This window comes from Prenolepis imparis, unplaced genomic scaffold, assembly GCF_030444845.1.
Source record: "Prenolepis imparis isolate NDT839.2.m4 unplaced genomic scaffold, iyPreImpa1.0 SCAF_7, whole genome shotgun sequence".
Taxonomy (NCBI): Eukaryota; Metazoa; Arthropoda; class Insecta; order Hymenoptera; family Formicidae; genus Prenolepis; species Prenolepis imparis.
Window position 1 is genome coordinate 11628301 of NW_028141165.1, and position 26599 is coordinate 11654899.

The following is a 26599-nucleotide window of genomic DNA, read 5'->3' on the forward strand; positions in this document are numbered from 1 at the left end:
GTTAGGCGATCGCAGATAAGGGAAACGGATAATAGTTCCCGTCACGCTATACAGCGAGAATCCGCGAGGCGCAATTAGCCGAGCCGACTCTGCGACGGCTGCGAAAAAAATCTCCATCGCGTAACACGTATCGAGCGCTTGCAAGTCGAGTTTATAAATATTAGCCGCACTAATTGCGGTTTAATCAGTCGCGTGGACGCGCTGTATCTAGTGAATGAGAATGATTAGAGTCAGACGCGCGGTTGCGCGCGACGTGCCAATTAGAGGTCATCCGAATCGTGTTGCGAAAAGCGTATAGTGTTGAGTGGATGTTATCTGCTCTACGACAGGAAATGGAACAAAAAGTGAACTACTCGATTCGACATTTATATTGGCATGAATTGGCCATATCACAAGCGGACAGACGTAAAAAATTAAGCGCCTTTCACACATCTCCTCTCTATCTCATTTTAGAATATATAAGATTCATTTTACAGACAAAGTTTTCCACGTTATTAAACAAGTCGGTGTTTGCGGTACGTGCACGTTTTTGAACCGCGATAAGCTTCGTGTCTCGGTGACGTTATTCCGTGGACCCCGAGCTCGAGTACAAGTGGGTATCTCCCGGTGGACCAATTAAATTAGAAATTACGAAACGACACGGCACGCTATGCATCGTACAATTCGCGGTGCGTGCGTCTCATGCATATTCACGGAAAAAGGGTCGTCTGTCTGGGTCGATCAAATCAACGACATACAACGTGATTCCGAGGTGTCCGTACAATATTATGCGCGAGCTCTCACGAGGGCCGCGCGATTTGAAAGTAAAGGTATATATCAGCGTTCAACAAGATCGACGGTAAAAGTACTCTTCGCGCTTGCGAAATCAAATCGCCCGCGATTATCGCGAACAGCAGCGGGATGCGGATACGAGAAGCGCACACGTGCGGCTGTCATGTGCAGCTGGTTCTTGCGAGTTAGAAGATAGGCGACGGTTCGGCAAAATTCAGATCAATATTCGATTGTAACGTCAGTATCAGAAGTTTGATCAAATTTCTAGAGAGTTAAAGTTTAATTAAATTTAATACTCCGGAATCGACATTTTTCTCATTGCATTATTATCCTGGAAAATTAATACTGTCAGTTCAGATATATTATTACAAATTTTTCTTCGTCAAAAATATCTTATATTAAACTGACAGTATTAATTTTCCATGATAATAATGGGATATTTTAAAATAATATATTATTAATAATATAATATCTTATATATCGGACTGACGGTATTAATTTTCCATGAGAATAACGTGATGAAAAAAAAAGATATAATCTTTCAGAATTAATAATACAATAATATATCATGAATGCGGCATATTTATGTTCCAATGTTTTGCAAATTATCGCAGTGTCAATTTAAAAGCCGCGTATTTTAAGTAGTACGAATCAGTATAAAGGCAGTGCGTAGCTGTGATCGCAATCTGCGAGCCGCGGTCTAGTCTATCGTATTAGCGGCAAAAGGACTTGCAAGAGAAGAGAGTCGGTGACGCAACGCCGCGCCGAGGAGCACTCACTCGCTCACTTCGTCTTGCTGCGGGGCTCTAACCTCAGCTATTATGCAAATTAATGTTAATTAAAATCAAACAGACATCTTCTCCGCATACTCGCCGCACCGTTGAGACATACAAGTATAAATACATACATACATATATACCTACACACAATATGCATCATTATATTTGTCGCAGTACAGTAGTTCGAATTTCTAGATTTTTTAAATTTATAATTTATAATTTACAGAAATAGAAATTACGTGAAATGAGTAAAGGGAGAAAGATAGATTTCGTTCTTGCATTTAATCTTGGAGTTTTTATTTTTGGAGTATATTGATAATAATTTAATATCAATAAATGTATATCATTAAAAATATGAGTGTATCATTAAAAAATTTTGTGTAAAGATTTACATTATTTAAAACCATATAAAATATGGTTTTAAATAATGTAAATCTTTACACAAAATTTTTTCGAGCAAATAAATTTCCTTCATTAATAAGTTAATAATTTGATAAATCCGGATAAGATTTGATATTCAATGCTTATATTTCGCTACCTGTTTTTTGATAATTATCTTTAATTAAAATAATACGCTCATTCCGACGATAATCTCAATTTTTAACGAGAAAACGCGGGCAGTCTCGACATCGTATAAGCGGCACACGCGCTTTATCAAAGTAGCCACAGCCGGTTGCTGGTCGATTCGCCTTATCAGTGGCGCATGTAAATGCCAATTTAACGGAGAAACGCGCATTAGTTCGTTTATCTGTCGTTTCGACGACTAGATTAGAGATAAAGACCGCGAGCGGGATGGTTTTGTCGATCATTAAAACGCGCGCCGATAATCGCGCCGATTTTGACTTAATTAATGATCGTATTTAATGCCGTTTAACACCGATGCTCGTGCGTCATCGCGTTATCGCACTTGTATTTATTATATTGTCGCGGAGAATAAGGCACGCGATTATTAATACTTTCACGCATGGCTGGCATCACGTTGGTCACTCGGTTATGTTATTACGTAATAAATAGTGAAGACAACTTATTTGTACACGCGTAATATGTATGAATATGAAAATGATGTGTAAACAAGTTTTCAGATTTTAATATTTTCTTGGCTGTTTTTTCACCATGCGAAATTAGCCGTTCTTATACAAACAAATTGTATGTCGTAATGAATTATACACAATGCTGTTGCATATTAATTAAATTGAGATGAGAAATCAATTGAACTGAAAAATTACATGCTACATATTTCAAGGTATATAAAAAATATGATTAATAATTTCTATTTTAAGTGCCTCTTTAAAAATATGCACACGTAAGTGTTAAGAAGACGAGTAAATTAATAAGCGTTCATTAACAACGTGGCGTGTCGGATAAATTTCACATTAAACTATTAGGATTTTTTTTCGTCGCTAACGACCGCTTGTGAAATCCGCAAAAGTGAAACGCGCGCATAATTATTAGAATATAATTATTATTACAATATCACGAGGCCGCGGAATCTCGACGAGCCGCTCATCCGAAGACTCATTCTCCCGGAGAGCAGAAGATGATTCGCGATCGGCGATTTAACGGCACGGGTGATTCACATATCGGGCTGACTTTCGGGTCCTCTCGGTCGGAAAAATTCCCCGACAATCTACATATACACGTCGCGCAAGATCGCATCGAGAGTAACGAGAAAGCGGGTCGGAAGCCGTGTGCAATTTACGAGCAATAAGCGAGATCCGCCGCGGATCGGGGAGCGGAGAGAGAGAGACTCGTCGTTGTTAGGATCGGAATATGCACGGCCGCGACCTCGGTGAGCTCGCCTAGGCTCACCTTTCCTTCGACGACTCTTCATCCGTGCCACGACCCACTCTCCTTCAAGTGCACCTTCAGATATATACATACCACTGCGCTCTCGATCCCCTCGAGAGAATGCATCTCTAATATAAAGAGAATTCGCAGATAATTGCTCGGCCCGTTAAATATCGAAATCGCGAATTAAGTGTGACGGTCGCATAATTTTTATTTGAAACTATAAAAATAAATGTAGGTGAAAAAGAATAACATTCATTAATAAAGAGAGAGATTAAAGAAAACAATAAAAGTTGCCAAATTTTTCGCATCAATAATTAAAAAGAAAAGTGGCTCATTCTTCTTTTGGAGATAAACTTTAACGTAGAGAATCGCATACGATGCAGTTTGTCTGGAGAAAATAGCGGCAACGCTGAACCGCGGCGGGTGAACCGTGCGGAGAGACCAGAGCGGTATTCGGGCGACATGGAAATAGTCGCGATAAATCGCTCTCGCCACGAACTATTCCATTATAAAAGCAGCATGCACCAAGAGTAACATAGCCGCTCGCTCGCGACGACGTTGCTTTGTGTGCCGGCGCGCCTACCTGTACGAGAGCATCGAGCTGCCGTCGCCAACAGAGGCGGCCCGCGACTAACGACAATCGCGAACCAAGGATTTCGCTGAAACCCCCGTCGCGACGATCCTAGGCATAGATCTTCGGCTTGCTCTTCCTCGTATACGGTTCTACATTTTACTCCCGACATTTTCTCTCTCCTTCGAGTCGAACTCGATCTCTCCGCGGATGCTGAAGTTTATTTTTCAACGATCCAAGATTGAAAAAATTGATCGATATCTCTACTATATCTAAGTAACGGACGATGATATAGTAAAATTGTACGGTGATAATTTCATTATCTTTAATAGTAGAGTTAAATCAATATAAGAGTTTAGAGTTAATAGTAATAAGACGTTCGCCATTCTAGAGTCTTCCTCTTTCTAGAGTCCTCGCAACATTTCCAAGTTCATATTTACCAAGGGTATACCGAGATATTAGCCATAGCTTATAAGATGAACGTACTCGAGCCTCGTCCCGCGCGCGTTACCATCACGGACGTACAAAGAGGCGAGGTGGAAACACGCCTGTTATTACTCGCGCAGATTGATGGAATCAAGCAACCAGTCATTTCGTGGTAGAATCAGTGAGAATTAATACCGGGCTATTAATTTCCTTTCCCTCTCCGCTTTTATGGCGGGGGAGATCCCTGCATAGTTCACGCACATACACGTGGCGTAGCGTATCGTATCGTACCGGCATGCGCATATACACTATGCACGCAGCGTGATGGAGAAGAAGCAACCTCAGCATATGCACAGATAGTCGAGCAAATAGCCCGGCGCGCGTGTTGGAAAAAGCGGCGCTCCACGTAATTTAGACAGCTTTTTCCGCGTGCAGAGCGCGCAGAGTCTTGAACCTCAAGCGATCGCTCCCCCCTTGATGAGCCCCCGGGAACGCAGATTCACGGACCGACCCCTCTTAGCGTGAATTGATGCGAGGGCATTAATTACGCCGCGGCCTGGACTGGCACCGATCGATGATCGAGTCGGGGTCAGCCGCAGCGCGGCCCTGACGGAGATTTGTACCAATTTGTTGATCAAATCGCGCCTTGGTCTGATGGACGAGCGTCGATGTGCAGACTGGGAAACGCGCTATTCGAAAAGGTACAGACAGACTGCATGAAATATGTAGCGTACGCGGGATACTATAGTTATTCGAAAGGGCAAGTAGATAAGAGCCGAACCCCCGCGGTGAGCTCCGCAAATTTTAGAAATATTTAATGGTTTTTACACTTTAACAAAATTTTTAAAAAATTGAATTTCTTATAAAGAGACATTAAAAGTTAAAAAGAGAAACGTTTAAGAAAAAAAAAATTCTTGATTAAAATGTACTGTAAGCCTCATACACGCTTCGATTTAATAAGGATAAAATATAGAACAATAATTAATAATAAAATTGTAAAATTATTGATTAATAAAATGGTAGAATTCAGCATATGTTTATTGCGAAAGACTAAAGCTTCAGATATACATATATCTGAAGCTTAATTTTATCATTAATTAATAATTATTGTGTTCTATGTTTTATCGTATATTATATATATATATATATATATATATATATATATATATATATGTATAATTATACATATATATAGCATCAATTTAACGAGAAAAGACACGCAATTTTCTTTCTCTCTCTCTCCCTCTATAGACCAACAGGTATCGTGCGCGATGCTTGTAAATCTGTCATAGATTAATCCACTGTGTAATTACTTCTCGCTACCTTCGCCATTTAAATTTTATTTACACCGAGCGCGGAAAAAGCGATCTCTACGAGCCGGCGGGATTTTCTCAAGACTCGCAGACTCTCGAGTCGGCCTACTCGGGCGTATTTCATAAGTCGAGGGCGCGATGGCGCCATCGCGGTCGTATTTCCCGCCGTAGATTTGTGAAGGTAAAACCTTAGGCGCGGTAAACCATCGGGCGTGTCTCGATTGAGACGTCGCCTCGGATGCACGACGTTCAGCATGCATCACCAATGAATCCGCCGTAGTGCGCGTGTCCGACGCGATAAATATCACTTTCCCGGCCTCGATCTCCTTCGGTTTTCAGTGTAAATGCAAAACCGCGCGTAATTCACGCTGGCAAGTAACACGCCTCGGCGATGGGACCCCCGCGGCGAGCTTACAACGGCTTCATAAGGCACAGAACCGCGACTGCTCACCGCCGCCCTGATCTTAGTTACACCTGCCTGATTGTGGCGATAGACCCGATAATCAGAGGTACTTTGAATCGTGTAATTTTAATCGCTAACACCATTGACATTGTAAGCAACGGCGAGTTCACACCAGTACGCTCATATTTATATATATTCATGTATTACACGTATTCTCCAGATAACAATCAAATTAATTCCTTCTCGACAAATTAAAAAAAAAATTAAATGTGTTCATAAAACTTGTACCGCGTTATAGAAATATCAAAAAGTTATATAACATATATATTTTTAATAAGACAGAATTTGCGTGCAAGAAAGCGAATGATATAATTTGCGACGAGTATTTTAAATAATATTAAAAGGGAGCGCTGAGTATATTCGATCAATACGAAGCTAATGATTGCTATACTAGTCTGAATTATGTCATTCTTATCGCAGTTTAACTTTATCCACTCTCTTAGCAATTAAACGACCGAGATAGCGTCCGCTTTCTATGCATAACGATCTTGCAGACCGCATTCAAATGCGGCCGCAATGCTCATTTACAGAGAACCGCGGAAAGGTTTGTAGGAACGGTCGGAGCACCAAATTGAGTGCCGTCTGATCGAGAGCCTTTCCATCCGTCTCGACTGAAATAGCAGCGACGTGGTCGTTGTTTCGAGGACCGTGTCTACCTAAATGGAAGGCTAATTGCACGCGAAGTGACAGGTGAAACGGTCATTCGTCGAGAGTTAGCACTAATGTGATCGAATCTACGATTACACGTTTGAAACGCGGAATTTCCTTCGTAATCTATATGTGCTGGCTTTGATAAACAAACCCAGTTTCATCGTGCAAACCTTAAGTCGTAAACACATTTATCTTTCCAGTTGAAGCTTTATTAAAACATCGTGACGTGAAAGTACTTTTTAAAATAAAACATATGTATCTGTTGCGTCGTTTCAGAATTTGTGAGAAACGATCCAATTTCCGCATCGCTTGCAAATCTTGGAATAAACTGCATGTCGAATGAGATGCTACGCGAATTGAGTAAATATTTCCAGGTCCAAGATCGTTATTTATCTCTCATTACATATTTCCAAACGTCATACAACTTACTTTCGAGTCAATATTGTCTTGTGAAATGATATTTGAAAATTATAAATTACGGGCAAGTTTGTTGTGCGAACCGTTTCCCACATGCAGAAAATAATCGTGTTAAAACATCACGAAGTAGTATATCTCCCCGTGGGCTGTCACGCACGTTTAAACACCTAACTTCTGTAAGGCATAATGGTGCACGTCTGGTAATTGCAATCAATCGTGTCAGTAGGTTCAGCGAAAACAGGAACTCTCGCGGCAGTCAATAACGCCTCCGCACGAGAGAGATCGCTGAGAGAAGGCGGCTAATTCATAAAGGTAGTTTCATTCAATGCAAAACGTTCTAGTTCTATTAATAGAGAATAAATTTATAAAGAACTACAGCTAAATTAGATGTTTTTGAAATTATATTCCACTTTCGTTCATTAAAACTTTTCGTGTATTATTAGATCTCAAAACTAATCAAATTTCAAAAAATAGTCTTTTATTGTTATTTAACTTTTATTATTTTTCAAATTTATTTTTAATTCTTTTTATATCCCTCCGTCGTATAATTATCTTAAAAACGTGTATAATTTATAATTAGCATTTATATATTTAATAAGATACACACATTTATTTCATGATTGCTTGAGATAAAAACACATTTTAAAAAATTGTGCATAATTAAATACAATATTGATTATGCAATGATTATGCTTTCTGATCACTGTTTTATTAAAAAGTGACTCACCGATATACATATATCGCATCCTCGTATGTCGTATATTCCATTTGTGTGAGTACTTACCTGAAACATAAAGCATGCACATATGTATTCTCAATATATATTTTCCTTATATAATTTAGTTACATATTATAAATTTCGAACATTTATATAATTCACAGTTATTAAAATTCATAATCTTTAACTAAAATCTTTGCTAAAAAATAAAGTCAAATAAATAATGTTAGAAGATTTAACAAAGTTCTAAGACATAATGAGATTCATTCAGATCAACAATTAATACTTTGCTTTATTCATAAACTAACGATGTGAATCATAAAATCACTTCTGCGATCGCAATCGACTCGTTCGTATCGCGGGTCTTAATTGACTATTAAACTCAACGAAATGCATTGTCGGATTCACCGCGATTATTGCCCGGTAGTTATATCTATATCGACGATTGCAATCGTATCTGCATCACGCTTTCCACGGCTCGTTAGGCCGAGCATATCGTTTTATACCAACGAGGTGTTTCCTTACTGCCTACCGCGCAGATAGAGAATCTTCTTGTCCGGTCAACTTGTTCTTTGGCGATTACATCGCTATGTAAATTTATCGTTGCTACGTGTACACGCGCACGAACATGTTCTTTTTCTCTATTTCTTTTTTTTGTTTCGGTTTCCCTCCAACCATATATACGTGCGCGTTACAACAGTGCGTTACGCGATTATGCTTCGGATGCTTCGGTAAAGTAGAAGCAATTATTCATCCGGTTCATTCGCGAGAGAAAAAAGCACAAAATGATCAAAGTTAATATACCACCACCCAACTTGCAAACATGTCACTGTAATAATGCTCAGTAAATTACGATAGCTATAATATCCTGTTATTGATGTTTATGTAAACAGGTTTTGCTTAAAAGAACCAACCAGTGGGTTTCAACTATTTCAACATTATCCTTTACGAGTAAGATTTTTTTCATAATTTTTCAGAGGATAAAATATAAAGTCATAATTTAGATTTTACCTGAAAGATTTAAATGCGATGACACAACCACTCGAGTTTAATTAAGACAAAACTATTCGAGAATAAAAATCTCCAGCGATTTAATTTAATACGAGAAGAATGATTGCTCCTATTCGAAATCAGTGATATCGGTATTATTGCACTTTACGTGGCAACATATCCGTGTCGATTAATACCGTATGGATTGATTAAGCTGACCAATAGTCAAATGTTCGAATGATCAATAGAGATTTTGTTATTCGCTAGCCAACGAGATGGTAAACAGCCTGACCACGTCGAGCTTCAGAATCCGGCCATTAATTATGATAATTGATTCGCGCATAAATCGCGAACTCGACGAAATATCGGTAGAAATATATGTGCACGAGACAGAGTTAGATCGATAAAGACTTCATTGACATCATTTTTTCCCTGAAGATATTTATGACGCGTGACGGGTCTTGTCAATGTTTTTTCTTCGATAACTTAATCTTATGCGATCGACAGGAGGCAGCGAAATGAGAAACGCGCAATTTTAGCGTAATATTGCACGGTTGCAATTGAATTCGCATCCATACGCGCGACGAACCACCGAAGAAATGTTTCGCAATACATTACGCGAAACGCGACACGTTGACCAACGAGATATAAATTAAAGGCGAACGTGACAGCGTAAGTGTCACTCGCACAAGTGATTTATATTAATTTTACTAGATATTATATTATTTCGCCCGCACGCGTTTCATGCATCAGTCGAACGCTATTGCACTTCTGGAAGCGATTTATGCGCCATGAAAGAAACGACGGCGTCAGTAATGATGATTTTTGTCTTGTTTCGAATAATAAGAAAAGAGTACGTTGTAAATTATCGCGTGAGGTCCCTCGTCGCGCACATGCATAGAATGATTTAAATATAGCCGGCTCGGCTTATCGCGAATTTCCATTTAGTTCGACGAGGAAGAACTTGGTTGACGTTTAGCAAATGCCTCGGCCGATGTACCGCGACACGACTTGATAACCCGCTACTATTCATCATACCGTGTTTTATGAGCCTGTCACGATACGAAACTCCGAGATATCCGCGGAAACGCGGCGTTTCCGTGAGAATATTTTCTACTGTAAATCTCTGGACTCTCTCGTTAGGTCTTTCTCGCGAACGCTCGGCGGGTTACGTCGCTCGCGCTAAAACGTGACTGATTTTACGGGAGAGATTTATCGGATGATCGCCGACGAGAGAGAGGAAACGATAAAAGCGCCAGTATATGAGATAATGCGCGTGAATCACCCGGTATATATGTCGCGATATTTAACCACTCTTTTTTTTCACCGCGTCGAACGATAAAATTATGTTTATTTAATGCATCACAAAAATTAATAAATAACCGGTATTCTTAGTCAGAGGGTCAGAGTCAGAGAGTCTGCACAGCCCGTAAAGTATGCTTTATCTTTATATCCTCGTCGTGCGATCGCGGGAAAGAAAGCGATAAAAGAGGAGGATGACCGCGTCGGTGGTGGCCATCCTCCAGATTGATTAAACAGTCTCCCAACGGTTCTTCATTAATTGCAACACGTTTTAATGACCGCGGTCGATTGGCAAACGTTCGGCTGCGACGCGGATAGAGAGAGTTCGATTAGGGAACACACGACGGCATCCATCATCAGCTGTCGTTCCGCAGCTGGTACTCTTTAGAAAAATATTCCGATAAATATTGCGAATCGCTCGCGCGGTTGATTTGCGCGAAGTATACACACATTAAGTCAGTACGGAGGTAATTAACTTAATTATCGTGTGATACAGCAACACGCATCTCTTTCCTCGCGGAAGAATCATGAAGTCTAACGCGGCGTCTTGTACGAATACATTATACGCAGCCGTCATGCAAATTATTTCCACCAGTCTTCGTATCTCCCCTGGCTGGAGAGTATTATTTGATGTATTGGACGCTAACGCGATAATTAAAACTTGTCGGCAATCATTATCATACATCTAATGTCAATATCTGACATTATTATAATTGTCCTTCTAATTATATTGTGAAAACTATATGTGTAATTATTTTATTTCATTATATGAGTTTTAATTAAGATTGACACTATATAATAGACACACATTCTCAAAAGAAGAAAAAGTACTTTTCATTTAATGCGACTTTTGTATAAAATAATTTATTTTCCCTCTCTTCTCTCTTTAAGCGATATTACTTGTAAAGAAAATCAACAGTTTTAATCTAATTTTATCTAATTCTCTTTTTATAATGTTACGTTAATGCTCGGCTATTATGCAACATCTGTTTAAATATCATTTCGCAAAGTAAACGCTAAACATCGCACGAAAAACGTTACATTTTATTAATTGACGTAATAACGGATAAAATTGTCGATGGTGAAGATAGATAATACGATACCCTGTAATGACGACAAACGATCGTGATACTCGATCGTCCCCTTTTTGCGCCGATCGATCGTGATGTCGCGGCGACAGTAAAAAAAAAGTAAGCTATTGCAAAGAGATCATCCCTCACCGCGGAATTCCAAAAGGAATCAATCGCAGTTGCATCGGTCACAGGTGCATGCGCTGCATCGCGGGACAGGACGTTGATCGATCGGATGTTCAGTTATTAGCCATTATTATTCATCGCGAGAGAGTTGCCTTTGCGTCAGGTACGCCAAGCGTGGGATTTGTATATCCGGAGGTAGGAAGTAAACAGGTGGAGAAATACAGATAGATCGATGTTCGCATAAACGTAAAAGCCATATGTAAAATTCACATCCGATTATCTTTTAGTCATGAAGACAATATCGAGTATAAATATGCAAAGTGCAGTATTTTTTTATTACGCCGTATTGAGACGTAGTTGAAATAAAAGAAATATTTTATATATAAATACCGTATTGTTTATAATACTATTAGAACAACCCAAGCGCGCGTTACGCGCGCGCCATTCTTCGGTTTTGTATTAAAAAAATAATATTTAAAAAAAAAGTAATATAAAGTTCATTTAAACTCGATTAATATTTTTTACAGAAATCACTTGATTAAAGCGTTAATTTACTAATTAAATTTTTAAATATAAATGTTATAAAAAATTAAAATAGTAATATGTCGTAGATAATATGTTATAATACCTTATTTTCGATTAATATTTTTTGACAGAAATCAGCTGATAACTGTCAAAAATATTAATCGAGTTTAAGGTATTATAACATATTGTTTAAAATATATTATATTATATTAGTTTTTATAATGTATTATTATTTTAAAAATTAATTAGCAAATTAATGCTTTAATCAGCTGATTTCTGTCAAAATATATTAATAAAGCGAAAATTTGCTAATTATATAGCTTACATATTTATATTTATATTGTGTATGTTATAATTTGCTAATTAAATTTTAAAATAATAATATGGTAAAAGTTATAAAATAGTAATATGTTGTAAATAATATGTTATAATATCTTATTCTCGATTAATATTTTTTCTTTCTATATCTTTTAAAGCTCGAACGAATCTCCTTCGAGTTTTAATTAATTATTAATATTATAAGTCATGTATATAGTATCGCGCGCGCGTTATTAGAGTGAAGTTGCCGATGTTTGTAGCCTCGGCCATTACCGAAACGCCGCGAGTATCAGGTAGTTCGAGCTGAGTCCCGCTGTGATTAATTAGTAAGCATAATCGTTGGAAACGATTTCTAACCTTTATATTGTAATATTTATCAATCGCATATCATAATTTCAACGTTAATATGTAGTCGTAATTGTTCGAAACGCATATTTCGCGAAAAATTCGATGCAAAATCTCTTGCCAACATAACCCAACTTAATCTGTTTTCGCGCGCGCGAATGTGTTGCGATCCGTGGATATATCTATCGTTAATTCTAGCTTACATATTTATATTGTGTATGTTATAATGAGAAATAATAAGATTATTCTAATATATGTATTTGATTTGTTACAGGTAGCATTGCGATACACAGTGCGATTCACGCGTCGTGTCGGGAGTGCCGTATAAAGTTTCGCGTGTCGGGAGTGCCGTGTAAAGTGTCGGGCGATCGTAATTATTTGTATTTTCGCGAGTGTCGTGAGTGCTATCATGGACCAAGAGAGGAGGAGGAGGCCCGGGGAAGCATCGGGCGACGTCGGGGCAACTATGAGGTATGCAAAATAAAACATTTTTTCTAAATTGTTTATGAGATATTCGACACACACATATGTATATACAACATAATTTGAATATTTTGTTTTCAGATCAATGTGCTGTGTATTACAACTCATCTGCTATTGCGCGTATTGGTGAGTGAGAAATTGTTTATTTTATAATATTTCTATAGCGGTAATGGGGGTATATATGTGTTGAAAATATTAAAATAGTAACATATGTTTTAAATAATATGTTATAATATCTTATCTGCGATTAATATTTTTTGACAAAAATCAGCTGGTTATTGTCAAAAATATTAATCAAATTTAAAATATTATAACATCTCTTTCTAAAAAAGGTATGTTAAGACAATTCTTGCAAGTATTGTTGCATCTTTTTCGCGATGCTGATTGACTGTTTCGATTCGCATTGTGCATTATATTCGTAGCATCGAGAGGCTATCATCGCGAGAGTTAGTAGTTTAACAGTTTGTTCAAAATAAAATAAAATAAAATAATATGTTTTAAATAATATGTTACAATACTTTATCCGCGATTAATATTTTTTGACAGAAATCAGCTGATAACTGTCAAAAATATTAATCGAGTTTAAAGTATTACAACATATTATTTGAAACTAATAATATTATTTTATTTTATTTTATTTTGAACAAACTGTTAAGCTACTAACCCTCGCGATGACAGCCTCTCGATGCTACGAATATAACGCACAACGCGAATCTTGACAGCCAATGAGCATCGTGAAAAAGTGACAACAATAAACTTCGATATATGCGAGTATTGACTTTACATATCTTTTTTAGAAAAGAAAAAATATATATATATTATGTAATATTATTTTGTATAATTATACATATATCTTGGAAAGTTTTTATGTGTATGAAGAGCACACAATTACGACAAATTATAATAATCTCATGCACTCGAAATTGAATTAAACGCGCTCAATTTCCAAAATTAGCGCGCTCCTTTCATTCTCAAGCGTAGTGGCGATCTCCGATCGATACCTCAATCGCAAAAAAAAAGGCATCGCTTCTACGTAACACGAAATTATATTTACGAGCCTCGGATTGCATCTAATTATAACGTTCGACTGAAAGTAAGCTCCGGTCTCCGTTCTTTCTGCGAGACATTGCGAGGGCGAAACGTTTGACGGGGGCGTTGACACCCACAACGAGTGGACAATAAAATACATCCGAGAGATTATCGACGTCCACGCCCAGACGGAGATACATCCTGTTTTTGCTCTCGTCATTCCCATAACTGCGGGGCATACAAACTGCACTTCCAATTAAAAAGGATCGCGCGCGTTCGATCGCGATTATTTTCGCATGCAAATGAATTGCGCTGGCAAAAAAAAAAGATTGGTACCAAAATTCCTGAAAACGTTTTTATCTGTTTTAATTTCAAATGTTAAAGATATTGATTGCAGTTATAAACTGGTTCAATTACATTAATTTGTTAAAAAGAAATCCAATAGCAAAATGGACCACTTTATATACTCTTTCCCAAATTTGTATGCCAATACTCTTGCATTATTCACAATAATAAATAACATTTCACACGCATTGCGACATAATATTTATCATTGCCCGACGCGAGTAGTTGAAAATAGTTCTTTTTCTATGCATTAACATATTAATGAAATCGCATACAACTACGTATATTGATTTGCATGAAATGTAAATGATTCTTGGCGCCTAAATAAAATTTACGAGCGATCTAACTTGGCTTATCCTTTATATAAATGAAAAGCGTCGATAAAATGGATATTTTAATCCCGATTGTTTAAATACGACATTAATTTTCAAAAATGGCACATTTTCAACAAATTATAACTGACATGCGGAATATTACTTAAAACTCGACAAAGCTCATTGCTCTCGCAAGAGACAATCGTTCATAATAATTGAGAATAATTTGGAAAAGTGCAGCTCCGAGTTGAAGTATACGTTCGTTGAAGTATTTCCGATATAATGTTTCGAGTATAAAAGTCTCGTGAAAGCAACACGACGCAAGATGATTTCTTTATAAAGCCATTAAAATGCCACGTTTCGTGAAAACGTTTTATCAACCTGTTATCTCTCTTTTTCTCTCTCAAATGCTGTCAAGATAATTCTTCGTGCAGTCACGACGTGTGTCGTTGATAAGACGTTAATTATGCCTCGGCAATTGTTTCGATCAATTAGTGCATCCCACGACAGCGTCTATATTCCAAAGCTCACGTGAACAGAACCGCCCCAATTAAAGTCGTTTCTCCATCGAAAAGTCAATTTGCACGGATTTATTTCTCTTCTAACGGCATTTAAATAGGGATTCGTGATTTGCAATATCCAATTAAGTGACGAACCATTTTCAATCGAGACAAAGGAAACGAACAGCCATCTCACAGCGTGGACAATATATTTTGTGTTATAAAAAATCATTTTTATAAATAATGGAATGTGTTTAAATTTTAATTACGAAAAACGGAATTTAAAATAGGTCAAAATCGGTTTATACAGTATTTTGAAAAATATTTTTAATTATGAAAATATAGAGAAAAATTTCTCGTTTAAAAATTTTTAATAATTTTCTTAATAAATTTTTTTATAAAATGGTGTTCTATGTTATAAATGAAATCAGAAGAATACAATGGAGTAAGTTCATATATAGTACGAGATTTATCTCAGAGTGAAAAGAAGTAAATCTTCACGATACTTTTCGTTTTCTTAAGAAAGAAATCTCCAAACAGAGATGGTTTTTCCGAGTTTTCTTTAAACTCATTTCTACTGTAGGCGGTTCCCTGTGACTCAATAATTTAAGCTTTAATACTGAATTAATGTATGGTATTTAAATACGGATGCGAATTAAATATGCACGTTATGATTTACGATCATCCGAAGTGACGTACCTATAATCTAAGGAACCACTGACATATATAATCCAAGGGAACGTTGTCGAGTATCGCATGGAAGTGTCTTCTCGGAGGCGGGAGTATAATTTGGAAAAGTCCGAGAAATTAGGTCGGATCATAACTCAAAAGGCGTCCCGAAAAAGAAAAGAAAAAGAAGCTGTAAACGATTCACGGAGAACAGAGATAACGATACAAAATGATATGATGTCGTGTATATTGTCAATATATGAGAGAATGAAATATTTTATACTAGATAGCTTATGTGAAAGAAGACTATAAAAAATATACGTATCTTATGACGCATAGATTTGTTTGAAATTGTGAACTAAGATTTGCTAAAGTAAAATGTATGAGTTTTTAACTGTGAATAAGCTTTATTATTATTGGTTAGTCCTTTTTATTTTTAATCGCTTATAATCTAAAGATTATTAAATTGACTTTACGTTAATATAAAAAAATCCATATAGATTCGTGATTATGAAAATACTTCAAATAATAATCAGAATTTCATGTTTGCATGTATTATAAAATATTTTTTAATAATTCATAAAATAAGTTTATCAAAAATTCTCATCAATCGTTTTATATCTACCTTATATGACGATATAAAGCAAGATACATATGATTAAATTGCTTTTCCCATATTTGACTACTTGTATAATCGCCAAGATACGTCTACATCCAAGTAGAAAGTATATCTACATCATGATGATATTCGCCGTTCGTGCCAAATCTGAAAGCGCGATGATCGATTGCGGTGTGTCCGCGACGGTGATAAATTCCGTTTGGACATAAAGTGCGGCTAGCATTTTTTTTTACAATGCAACAGGGAACACATGTATCAACGGAAAGAGCGAACGCGCGCGATATCACGTATACCGTGCTGCATATTAATCGTCGCGATACGTGCGAGTTGTTTAACGCGCGGCCTCACACTCGCCGTAATACATAACGTAAGTAAAGCACTATAAGATAGCTGGTATGTTAGGTACGGCGTTTCTCTCGAGGTGGATTACGTAAATCCGCGAGGGAGCGAAATGTACAAAGACGAAGGAGCACCGAACATCCTGGTGATGTGCGCGAATCCCTCTCATTTTTTTTCGTAGAAAATCCAGTTTATAAATCAAACGAAAAAAAAAAAAAACTAAATTTCGCTTTTATATTTATAATAGCAACGCTTTTTTACGCAAAGATAAGTATTCATTAAAGACTGCGATTGGATCGGAAATGCGAAAACGCGTTGCTTAAATGCCTCTTTCCAACCGTGACTTTAATAACTTAGCTTAGAGTATCAATAGTTAATCAAGCTATCGGCCTCTCTCAAAGTGGAAGATAGAACAGAAACTTTCACGATACCAACAAGATATATATCTCTTTCTAGTTAGATTATCGATTATTGCTGTTAAGCATCAAGATTCGTTTATTATACATAATCTCCCGTCTGTGAATTAATTCATCTCCTTGTTTCATTGCTACGGCGCGACGGGATGTTTCTCTTCGACGAACGTCGCGTTGAAAGATCCATCGTCTTGCGCAAACATGAGAAACGTTACGGGCTTGGAGTGTTGAACGTTGAAAAGCATAATCGTTCCGCGGCTAAGGTGCGAGCACGGAGAACGTTTATCGAGGAATAAAGGTGGAAAAGTATCCGTCGTGCTGTCAGCATCGTCCAGGAGAACGTTGATGAACGGCCAATCGCAATTTGCGGCGTTGAAAAGTCGCGGGATATAATTACGAAAACGCACGTGCGTTTCGACGGATATACGTTCATCCGGATATCTTGGAGTGAAGACAAATTATTTCTTAATTAAAGAAATATCTCGCTTGAGAACGTCAGATAAAGTATTAATCGAGCATTGTCAAATTTATGACAATTATTGAAAAGTTACATTAATTTAAAAATAAATTTAAACATTATCTTTTAATTAAACACAAGAATAAGACTAAGCAAAATTCAGTTAGAATTATATCAAAGTTTAAAGTATAATATTATTTATATATTTTCGATATAGAAAAAAATCAAAGATAAAGAAAGATAGATGAAATGAGAAATCAGTAAGTAATATACATCATGTGAAATCTAGCAAAGTCAAGTGTCATTACAAAATGATTCATATAGTGGTTAACTAGAAAATTACCAACCAAAAAGAAAGTCGCGAGACAGAGCAAAAGATGAGACGAAAGGTGAACTCAGAAGTATAAGCTGGTTAGCAAAAATTTCGAGCATCGTCGCTGGACGCAGATGGTTTGCCTGGGGTCAAAGAGTTAACCCAGTCGGCATGCACGCATCTACGCAAGCCGGACGAGGTTAAGGTCAGATTGGATGAATATCATCGCTTTTACAGTTGCTCCGAGGCATGTATATAAAATCACCGGCAACGGGTTACGAGCATCGTGTGCAATTGGCAAACGATATCTCGGTAAATTAAATCGAATAATCTTATGACAGATCTAAGCACCGCTAACACGCTATAAGCGATTTTAATGAAATCGGCGGTGTAAATGAAGATGACTTTTCTTTTAATTTTGCGCCCTTTAATATAAATATCTCTAATCAAACATGTCTCGACACAAGATCTATAATATAATTTTATTCTTAAAATGTAGATTAAATATTTATATATTTTGCGTAAAAAAAGCTCTACATATCGCGTTTCGTCTCGCGTATACTTCAGAGTCTTCAGACCATAAATTTATGCCGGATCGGAAAGGCGGATTGAAAAATCCACTTGTGTTCGAACCGGCTCGAAGTAATCATAGCCTTTAAAATTCACCGCGGCTTCGTGGTTAATTCAACTAGATTTTTCGCAGACCGAAGACACCGCGAATATAACGGTACTTAATAGTATGGAGACCCGATCGTTCTCTCTCTCAGGTTAATGGATCTTCATCCTCGCGTGGGCGTACGTCGTACGTTCTCTGACACGAGCCGCAAGCGTTTGCGGAATTTCCGCAGACACGTAAATCCCGAGTCCCTCTTGAATTCAAAAATGGAAAGACAGGTTGCTTTTATTTCTTATACATTTTACACCAAATTCGTGCACAACACCAGGCAATCTTCCCTTTAATTAGAATGATGTTTCGTGCATGAAGGCTATGTATTCAGCATAGAAAAATTTATAATTAATTAAATTGCATGTTAAATAAAAATATTAAAAACCTGCCTAAATATATAGGAGTTGAATCGCCTCCGTCGCGGTAGCTGATTTTATATACAAAAGCATAAAATCGACAGTGCAATACATAAATCTCCTTGAAAACAGGGCTTTCTGAAAAATATAAATTTCTCTTCGACACTCGATCAACCGCAAACTACGTTGAATACCATTGGCAGTTTGAAAATAAACATAGGAAATGGACCGTGACATGATAACTTGTTCAAAGCGATCATATATCATCTTCATCATTGAGTTTTTACGACCGGTGCTGCAAATCAATTTTCTGGTTGATGGATCTCCGTTACAGCGTGGGCGTTAATCGTTTTCCAGCAAAATGCGAGTCAACGCGAGACGAGCGAATTAGTACATTTTGCGCGATCGCATAATCCCGCAATTATTTGCAATAATTTCCCAAGTCCCCATATGGTTTAACAAGAATCTTTAATGTATATAATTATATTTCTTATATATACATTTACATCTTTTACATTAGCTTTGAAGATCTATCACGTTTTATTTTTCAAACCGTCATTAAAACTCGATTATTTCCCAGATGAAATAATGTAACAATTTTTATCGATAAATTAAAAGTTATCGTTTCCGCGAAATGTGACAAGAGAGAAACATGGCTTTAAATAAATCACAGACGCAGAGTTTCCATCTCAATATTATCGCTGAAAATAATTATCAGCATAATTAAGAGTGCGTGCACGCGCGCCACATAATCTCTTCATCCGGCGGCACGCTTATGATTTTCCAATCTGTACGCGAATCCGTACGCGAATCACAATATATTCACACGTGTGAATACGGCCATAAATCATATTCCATATTATTAGCGGCCTTATAGTCTCACGATATATCGCGCGATACGCGCGTGAATCGCGGCGATATGAATTTTAATGCGCGTGCCGAGGCGCGGGAGCACGCGAGATGCATTAATTCTCTCCCGGATGGCATCCTACCCCGAGATGTTTCCCGAAATGCATTTTGATGATTCACGACGACGTTGTTCCGCCGAGGCAATTTGGCGCAAAACACGCCTCATCAACACACGGCGCGAATGTTTCAATCACGCACGATGCGCGCCAAATTATGCATTAGCGCGGATTTAGCGCGCTAGTGAATTAAATAGACGTTTATCTTTCATATCGATCGCGCGCGTAGCCGTTCAATTAATATTAATCGTTATGATAATGCATGTGTTAATAACTGGGCAAAGCGGCAGCACGCGAGTCGAGAAGCGTTTTACTTTTCTCGCCGGAGCGGAAGTGCAAGAACGTACGATGATATCGAACAATAAATACCTCTCCATTTAATATCGCTACTTTCCCGCGTATCCAGAGAACCTCCTGATGTCATTTAAATTTTTATTTCGACGGGCGGACGCCTACTCCGTTAACCGCTTCGATTTCTTTCAATTTGTTGCAATACATATTTATTACGCGTTCTCCTTGCATTTCATATCCATTAACCACGCAAATTATCGAGTTAATTGAGGCGAGACGCGTACAGCAATTTACCGAATTGATGTAAGGACGAATATATTTCAACGATCGGAGAACCCTAACGATCCATTCCATCTGCCGTCGCATTTTATATTTCTCGCTTCACTTTCTCAAATATGGGTAATTAATATCTCGACGCGCACGATGTCGATTCCATCGCGTGGGAAACGATCGTTATTATCGAAAATAATTTCGTCCAGGCACGCTTTCTCGCGAAGCATCGAATATAAGAGATTCGACTTATACTTTTCGAACGAATGTAAGAGAAAGAGAGAGAGTGAGGAAGGGACGAATTCCTCGCGAGGTTTCCACCGTGTTACACCCGCAGGAATGCGCAGCGTTATAAATTTTGTCTCGCAAACGCGCCTGCGATTCTCTCGAATCTCGGTGTTTCTCGGTGCCATCAGGCGAGACCGAGGATCCGTTAATCACTCGACGATTATTAGGCCAAGCGTTGCTAGGAATGCACACGAGATACTCCGTAAATCAGGGGGTGATGGGGGGCGGAGGCGACGACGCGGCGGCGGCAGCGCGGCATCGTCATTATTAATTGCCCCTCGCCACCGTTGGCGTTAAATAATGAGCGAACTGTACGCCCGAACAGACGCGGACGTCTCCCTTCTAATCCTAATCCGTCTGAAATGTTAACCATCAATCGTCGCGATAAAACTTTCCGATGCCTCGACGCGCTGTTGTTGCGAAGTCGCGATGATGCGGCGATCGAACAACAACGAGCCGCGAATAAATCATCGACGTCGCGACGATGAATTATCATTCTACGCGTCGACACGTTATCCGCGAATGCGACTGATAAACCACACCTTTGTTTTATGATGAAATACTTCTTATGAAATACTAATTGCAAATCGGAAAAATATGTGTGAATTATACATATACATATTTTTTATAAAGATACATTTTTTGTCTTCTTTATAAATTAGGAAACACGTGTTTAATGTAACAAAATACAACAGACATATATAACAAAATATTTTCTCTTTCTTCGCGTTTATCTAATAACGCAAATTATTTAATTTAAAATTTTGAAGTAATTAGACGATTAAAAGCTCATTTCTCATCTTGTCAGAGAATTCAGTCAGAAAAAATCAATTATATAAAAAAGTGTTATATATATTACAAAAGTAGAAGTATAGGATAATATATGCGGACATTTCCTAAGTGACTATTTGAATGCGATAAATGGGCATAACTACCGAAATCATTTGTAATTTGCGATTGGGATGGAATTTTGTGCACTTTCAGCGAGATCAGCCGCAAATTTCGGAGGTATTACTTTGCCACAAACAAATTTTATTTTATCACGTAATCGCTTCCGGAATAAGAACGCTCAAATTTCTCGGGCGGTCGCTTGCGCGATAAATTTGCTCGTATTATAAGTAAATTGCCCCCGAAGTGTTCAGAAAACCAGACTCAGAAAACTTGACGCTGAATCGTGATCGGATTGGCATTACGTTCGCTAATTTTAATGTGGATACGTTTCTGGCGGAGCTGTTACCGAATGTCCATAAATCCCGGGCATTTTTTTAGGTACTGCGCAATTATTACTTAAAAAAAATTTTCACTTGCAGCAAGGCAAACGATGGTCAAAATGATAACGATCAGAACCGAAAGAGAATCCGCGAGAAGTCGCACGAAAGAGAAACTGATAATTTATCGAAGGGGAATCGCAAGAATTTTTCATAAAGAGTTTATACATTGCAGTATCGTGTATATGTAAAAACGTATAAACTTTGCGATTCGATGCATTAAATTTCGGGCAGTATGCGAAAATATGATGCAATTACTTTGTTATTTAAATTACGTTCTCTCCGCGTGATAACGAAATCCGAGCGTCACTTTATAAAGAGCAACCTGTCGGGCGCATTTAATAATATCCACCGGTGATCGAGATAGTCGGTTAATACGCGATATAATATCGTAAAAATTACTATCTCATTTACGAGCGTCGCAAATAGCGTACAAGTCAGAAAAGAGAAAAATTTGCCTTAACAGATTATGCGAAAGCTATGACGAAAACAATAGTTGTCATAAGAGCTAAAAATATATCCTTTATAAATTAATTCTTAAAAAAATTATTCTTTATAAATTAATAACAAGTTTTACACACATTGAAGATACAGTTTTCCAAAAATATAGCACAAATGCATATTTTTTCCAAATTAGTTGAAAAAACTGTATATTATAACAGAGTTTTAAAAAAGCTAAGACAATGAATATTGACTTAAAAACAATTAATTTATAAATATATAAATATTTGTACGGTTCTAAAAATAATATAGTTAGAAACAATTGATTATTGATTTTATATTACAAACATCGAATAAAACAAATTTAATATATATTCTCTTCTCAGAATAATAATGAATTAATGTCAATTTAAAAGTTCTTTATCTTTACGAGTTTATTAAAATTATTTTAAGTATATCACGTATTCAATTTATAATTAATATCTTTAACAAGCCGCGTGTCTCGCTCGAGTCATTTATTTATAATAACATTTTCAATTTTCAGAGATTATATCTTTCATATATGCAAAACATGTTATCTCACACTTCATCTCTCATTTTTCAAAAGTCAGCAATTTCGAAAGATAAAAGGTAAAAGTCAACGCGCGGACGCGTGATCTACACACTACGTGCGAGATTCCATTTAGCGATAAAACGAAATGGCAAGTCGACGACAGAGCGGTAATCTAGTTAATCGATTGCTCGGAGATAATCGATAATGTCGGCGATTCATTCTGGTCCAACCAGCGGCGTGCAATCCGTGGTAAATGATGCGAGTAATGGCTGTCAACGAGGCTGCTACTCTTAGTCACATCTTTATCTGTTATTAATTCACAAGCGACCGCTAACAAACCGATAATGAAAAAGCAGCCAGACTCGACAGATTTTTTTTTTTACTTTTTCGAGAAACGCGACGAGTAAAAACGCTGCAATATTTTTATTATTATCGTTTAACATTATAAATCTCAATATACGATTGAATCTGACAAGATGTATCTCAACATGTATTTCAGAGAAATATTTTCAGATATTATTATTTTTATTTAACCGCGGAATTTAATTATTATATATAACAATCAGTATGTTTTACAATAATTATTGCAATCTTAATATTTTCTATTTTTAATTACTGTAATAAATTCTAATAAAAAAAACTAATGCATATTGAAAAAAAAATTTTCTAACGTTGTTTCTTTTCTACTCGAGAATATCTTCGAGAAAGATCGCTATGAATATCAAGAATGGTCGGATCCCACGCGTGCATAGGTTCCAGCGCTAATGAGCGCGAAGCAGTAACGCGAGACTTAAACAGGTGCAACGACACCAACATCGATTCCTTCGCTCGCGGAGAGCATTTTTCATACACGCGATATACATACGTATGTATGTACTACACGGGCGCGACACGTCGGAAACGTACTCTCGCGGTAGATCCTCTTCTGCGATCGATCGTTAGACTCGCGCCGCCTGTGAGATTCCCACAGGCGGCCTCTCCTACGAGTACATCCATATGGGGTTGCGGCGCGGTCAATTTGCGTCCAGTCACGGGGTGCCCTCGGTTCCCTTCCGCTGTACCGATGTCATAGCTGCCGCATAGAAATGTCGTGCGCGGTGAAGCGCGCGTAAAATAAGATGTAGCGTCACTGATAACAAGCGCCCGGCTGCGCCGGCTACTGAGGCAGGCAAACGTAAAGCCGGAGGCAAAGAGCGAGCAAGGGTTGTCTGCGAGATCGGCTGTGATGTGGGGAGGGAAAGGGAGAGAGAAGAATCGATCTGATAGCGGTACCGCCGCCGTTCTATGTTTCTTACTTCGCGTTGTAAGACCTTTTCTTGGACTAAGCTACCGTCTTGCGCCCTTCTCGATCTTACCACCACGTTGCCGGTGCCCTCGGCTATCTCTCGTCGAACAGCGCGTCGAGCTTGTAAATTTGTGCTCGCCTTTCTTGATAAAGAGCCGCCGTCGCCGCCGCGTTTCTTTCGCGCATCCGCACCGGCGGAACGCGAGATTTAAAGTGCTCTCACGAGCGAAAACACGTGGGCACACCGATGAGTCTTGTATAGAGCCTAGATCTCACGATACAAATCAATGTGAGAACAACGAATATTATTCCTTAATTTCTTTTTTTTTTTTTAAAGGAAAATGTCTGACAATGAGAGACTGAGACAATGAGAGATTACCGTAGAGAATCTTATTATTTGTTATTTTTTAATCAGAAATATCTCGGAGCACAAAATTATAAAAAAAGTATCTAGTATTTTAATAGTAAAATATTGATAAATATTATATAATAGTAAAAATTGAAGAATTTTCAAGTTGGAGCCGAATAATAAATTTTTAATTCAATAATAAATTATTGATAATCGTATCATTTAAAGACTTATTATCTTAATTTTGAGAGAAGATATATTCAAGTCGTTTAAAAAAAAACTCTAAATTAATTTGAGAATCTTTTTAAATCGAGTTGCTATTTAAAATTGGCACTAGAAACAGAAGAATTAATTATTAATCAACTAAAACGAAGGCCAATTAATATCGATGCAATCTTAACCCAGTCTTAACTGGGTTGTTGACATGGTTGCAATTTAGTTCAGCGAAAGCATCGTCGCGCATAATGGCATGAAAGAAAGCTGCAGCCGGTCATCGGGTTAGCCGCGGAACGAGGGAAACGTCGAAAAAACGCTCGATCGAGTGAAAAGTTCGTCGTGTCAGATCCGCATGATCACTCTCGAAGTGTACCTATAGGAGGGAAACGAATTCTCTTCCTCTCTCTTTATCCATAAACAGTCCGTACTTTCCTCCTCCGATTCGAGATCGAGATCGGCGTCGATATTCATCATTCGTTGTACGCTTTTTTCTTTCATTAATGGCACGTCGTAAATAAAATGCAATGACACTGACAAATTATCGTTTGCCATCTCGCCGATATCGAGATCCGTGGACGATTCAATACGAAGGGAAACCGCTCGTTAAATTATAATTATATTTGTAATGTAATACATCATCTATCGAGGCGTCAAGTCTTTAAGTATATGTAAAGCAAAAGATTTTTCTATTGCATTACAAAACTAGTTGCAAGTTTTCGAAGATGCGGTAAGAGGAAGATTCACGCGAAAATGCAATCATCAAAATTGTATTTTCTTTATAATTTATAAAAAAAAATAGAAAAAGCAATAATTAAAACATATAGAGAATGTTCAGACGTGTAAATAAATGACTTGCCTTGATTTCCTTTACATTTTGCCTTGATATATTACAAGTAACGATATATCTCCTGTCTGCTTTATATAATATAATGTTTACCAAATATCTTCCGTACTTGCACGTCGATAATTTAATTAACGTACGGTCAATATATTCGCGGCAGGAAATTTGAGATCGATGAATGCAGAATTCGCTTAAGAATATTAGCCGACAACGGGGCCCGATTTGTGAATCTCGCGCAAGCACTTCTTTAGCAGAGAGAACCCGACGAGGGCGAGAGGGAAGCAGTGGAGGTCGAAGGGTTGAACCGGCGCGATGCCTTGAAACTGAAGGGGATAGGAACCTTAACGCGTAGCAAGAAACTCACATTACGCCGAAGAGAGGAGAGGAGAGAAGGATCGTAAGAAGTTTTAATCCCGCCGGTGTAATCGTCTGATAATGAATACCGCGCAACTGATTATGAATGGCTAAACATACCCGCGGCGGGATTTTTACATAAACCTCATGTAGTTGCATACTAGCACTCTCGCGCGCGCGTTCGTGTACTTTATGATTATTGAGGGGTGTAGCTGCTGACCGCTAGAATGCCCTTTGGGCTCGTCCCTCGTAACGTTTCCACGAAGTAAAACCCCTTTTGAACCTTGGAAAAATCTACAGCCGTGCGAACGAGGACGCGAGTTCTTGACAATGAAATGGGTCGAGTAAACAATAAATTTTATGATAAATTGCGAAATAATTATTTAAAAGTAATCCAA

General features: G+C 37.7%; 2 protein-coding genes across 3 annotated transcripts in view; one reads left to right on the plus strand and one right to left on the minus strand.

Annotated features, from left to right (window-relative positions):
- Window positions 1-26599, plus strand: part of LOC145938776 (uncharacterized) — a 103395-nt gene that overhangs the window by 48871 nt on the left and 27925 nt on the right. For both annotated transcript variants that reach the window (XM_083042530.1, XM_083042531.1), the window contains 2 exons: window positions 12851-13047; window positions 13141-13185. In XM_083042530.1, the coding sequence (XP_082898656.1) occupies window positions 12851-13047; window positions 13141-13185 (242 nt within the window). The remainder of the gene's footprint in view (window positions 1-12850; window positions 13048-13140; window positions 13186-26599) is intronic.
- LOC145938774 (uncharacterized) overlaps window positions 1-26599 on the minus strand; it is a 297324-nt gene that overhangs the window by 40407 nt on the left and 230318 nt on the right. The window lies entirely within an intron of this gene.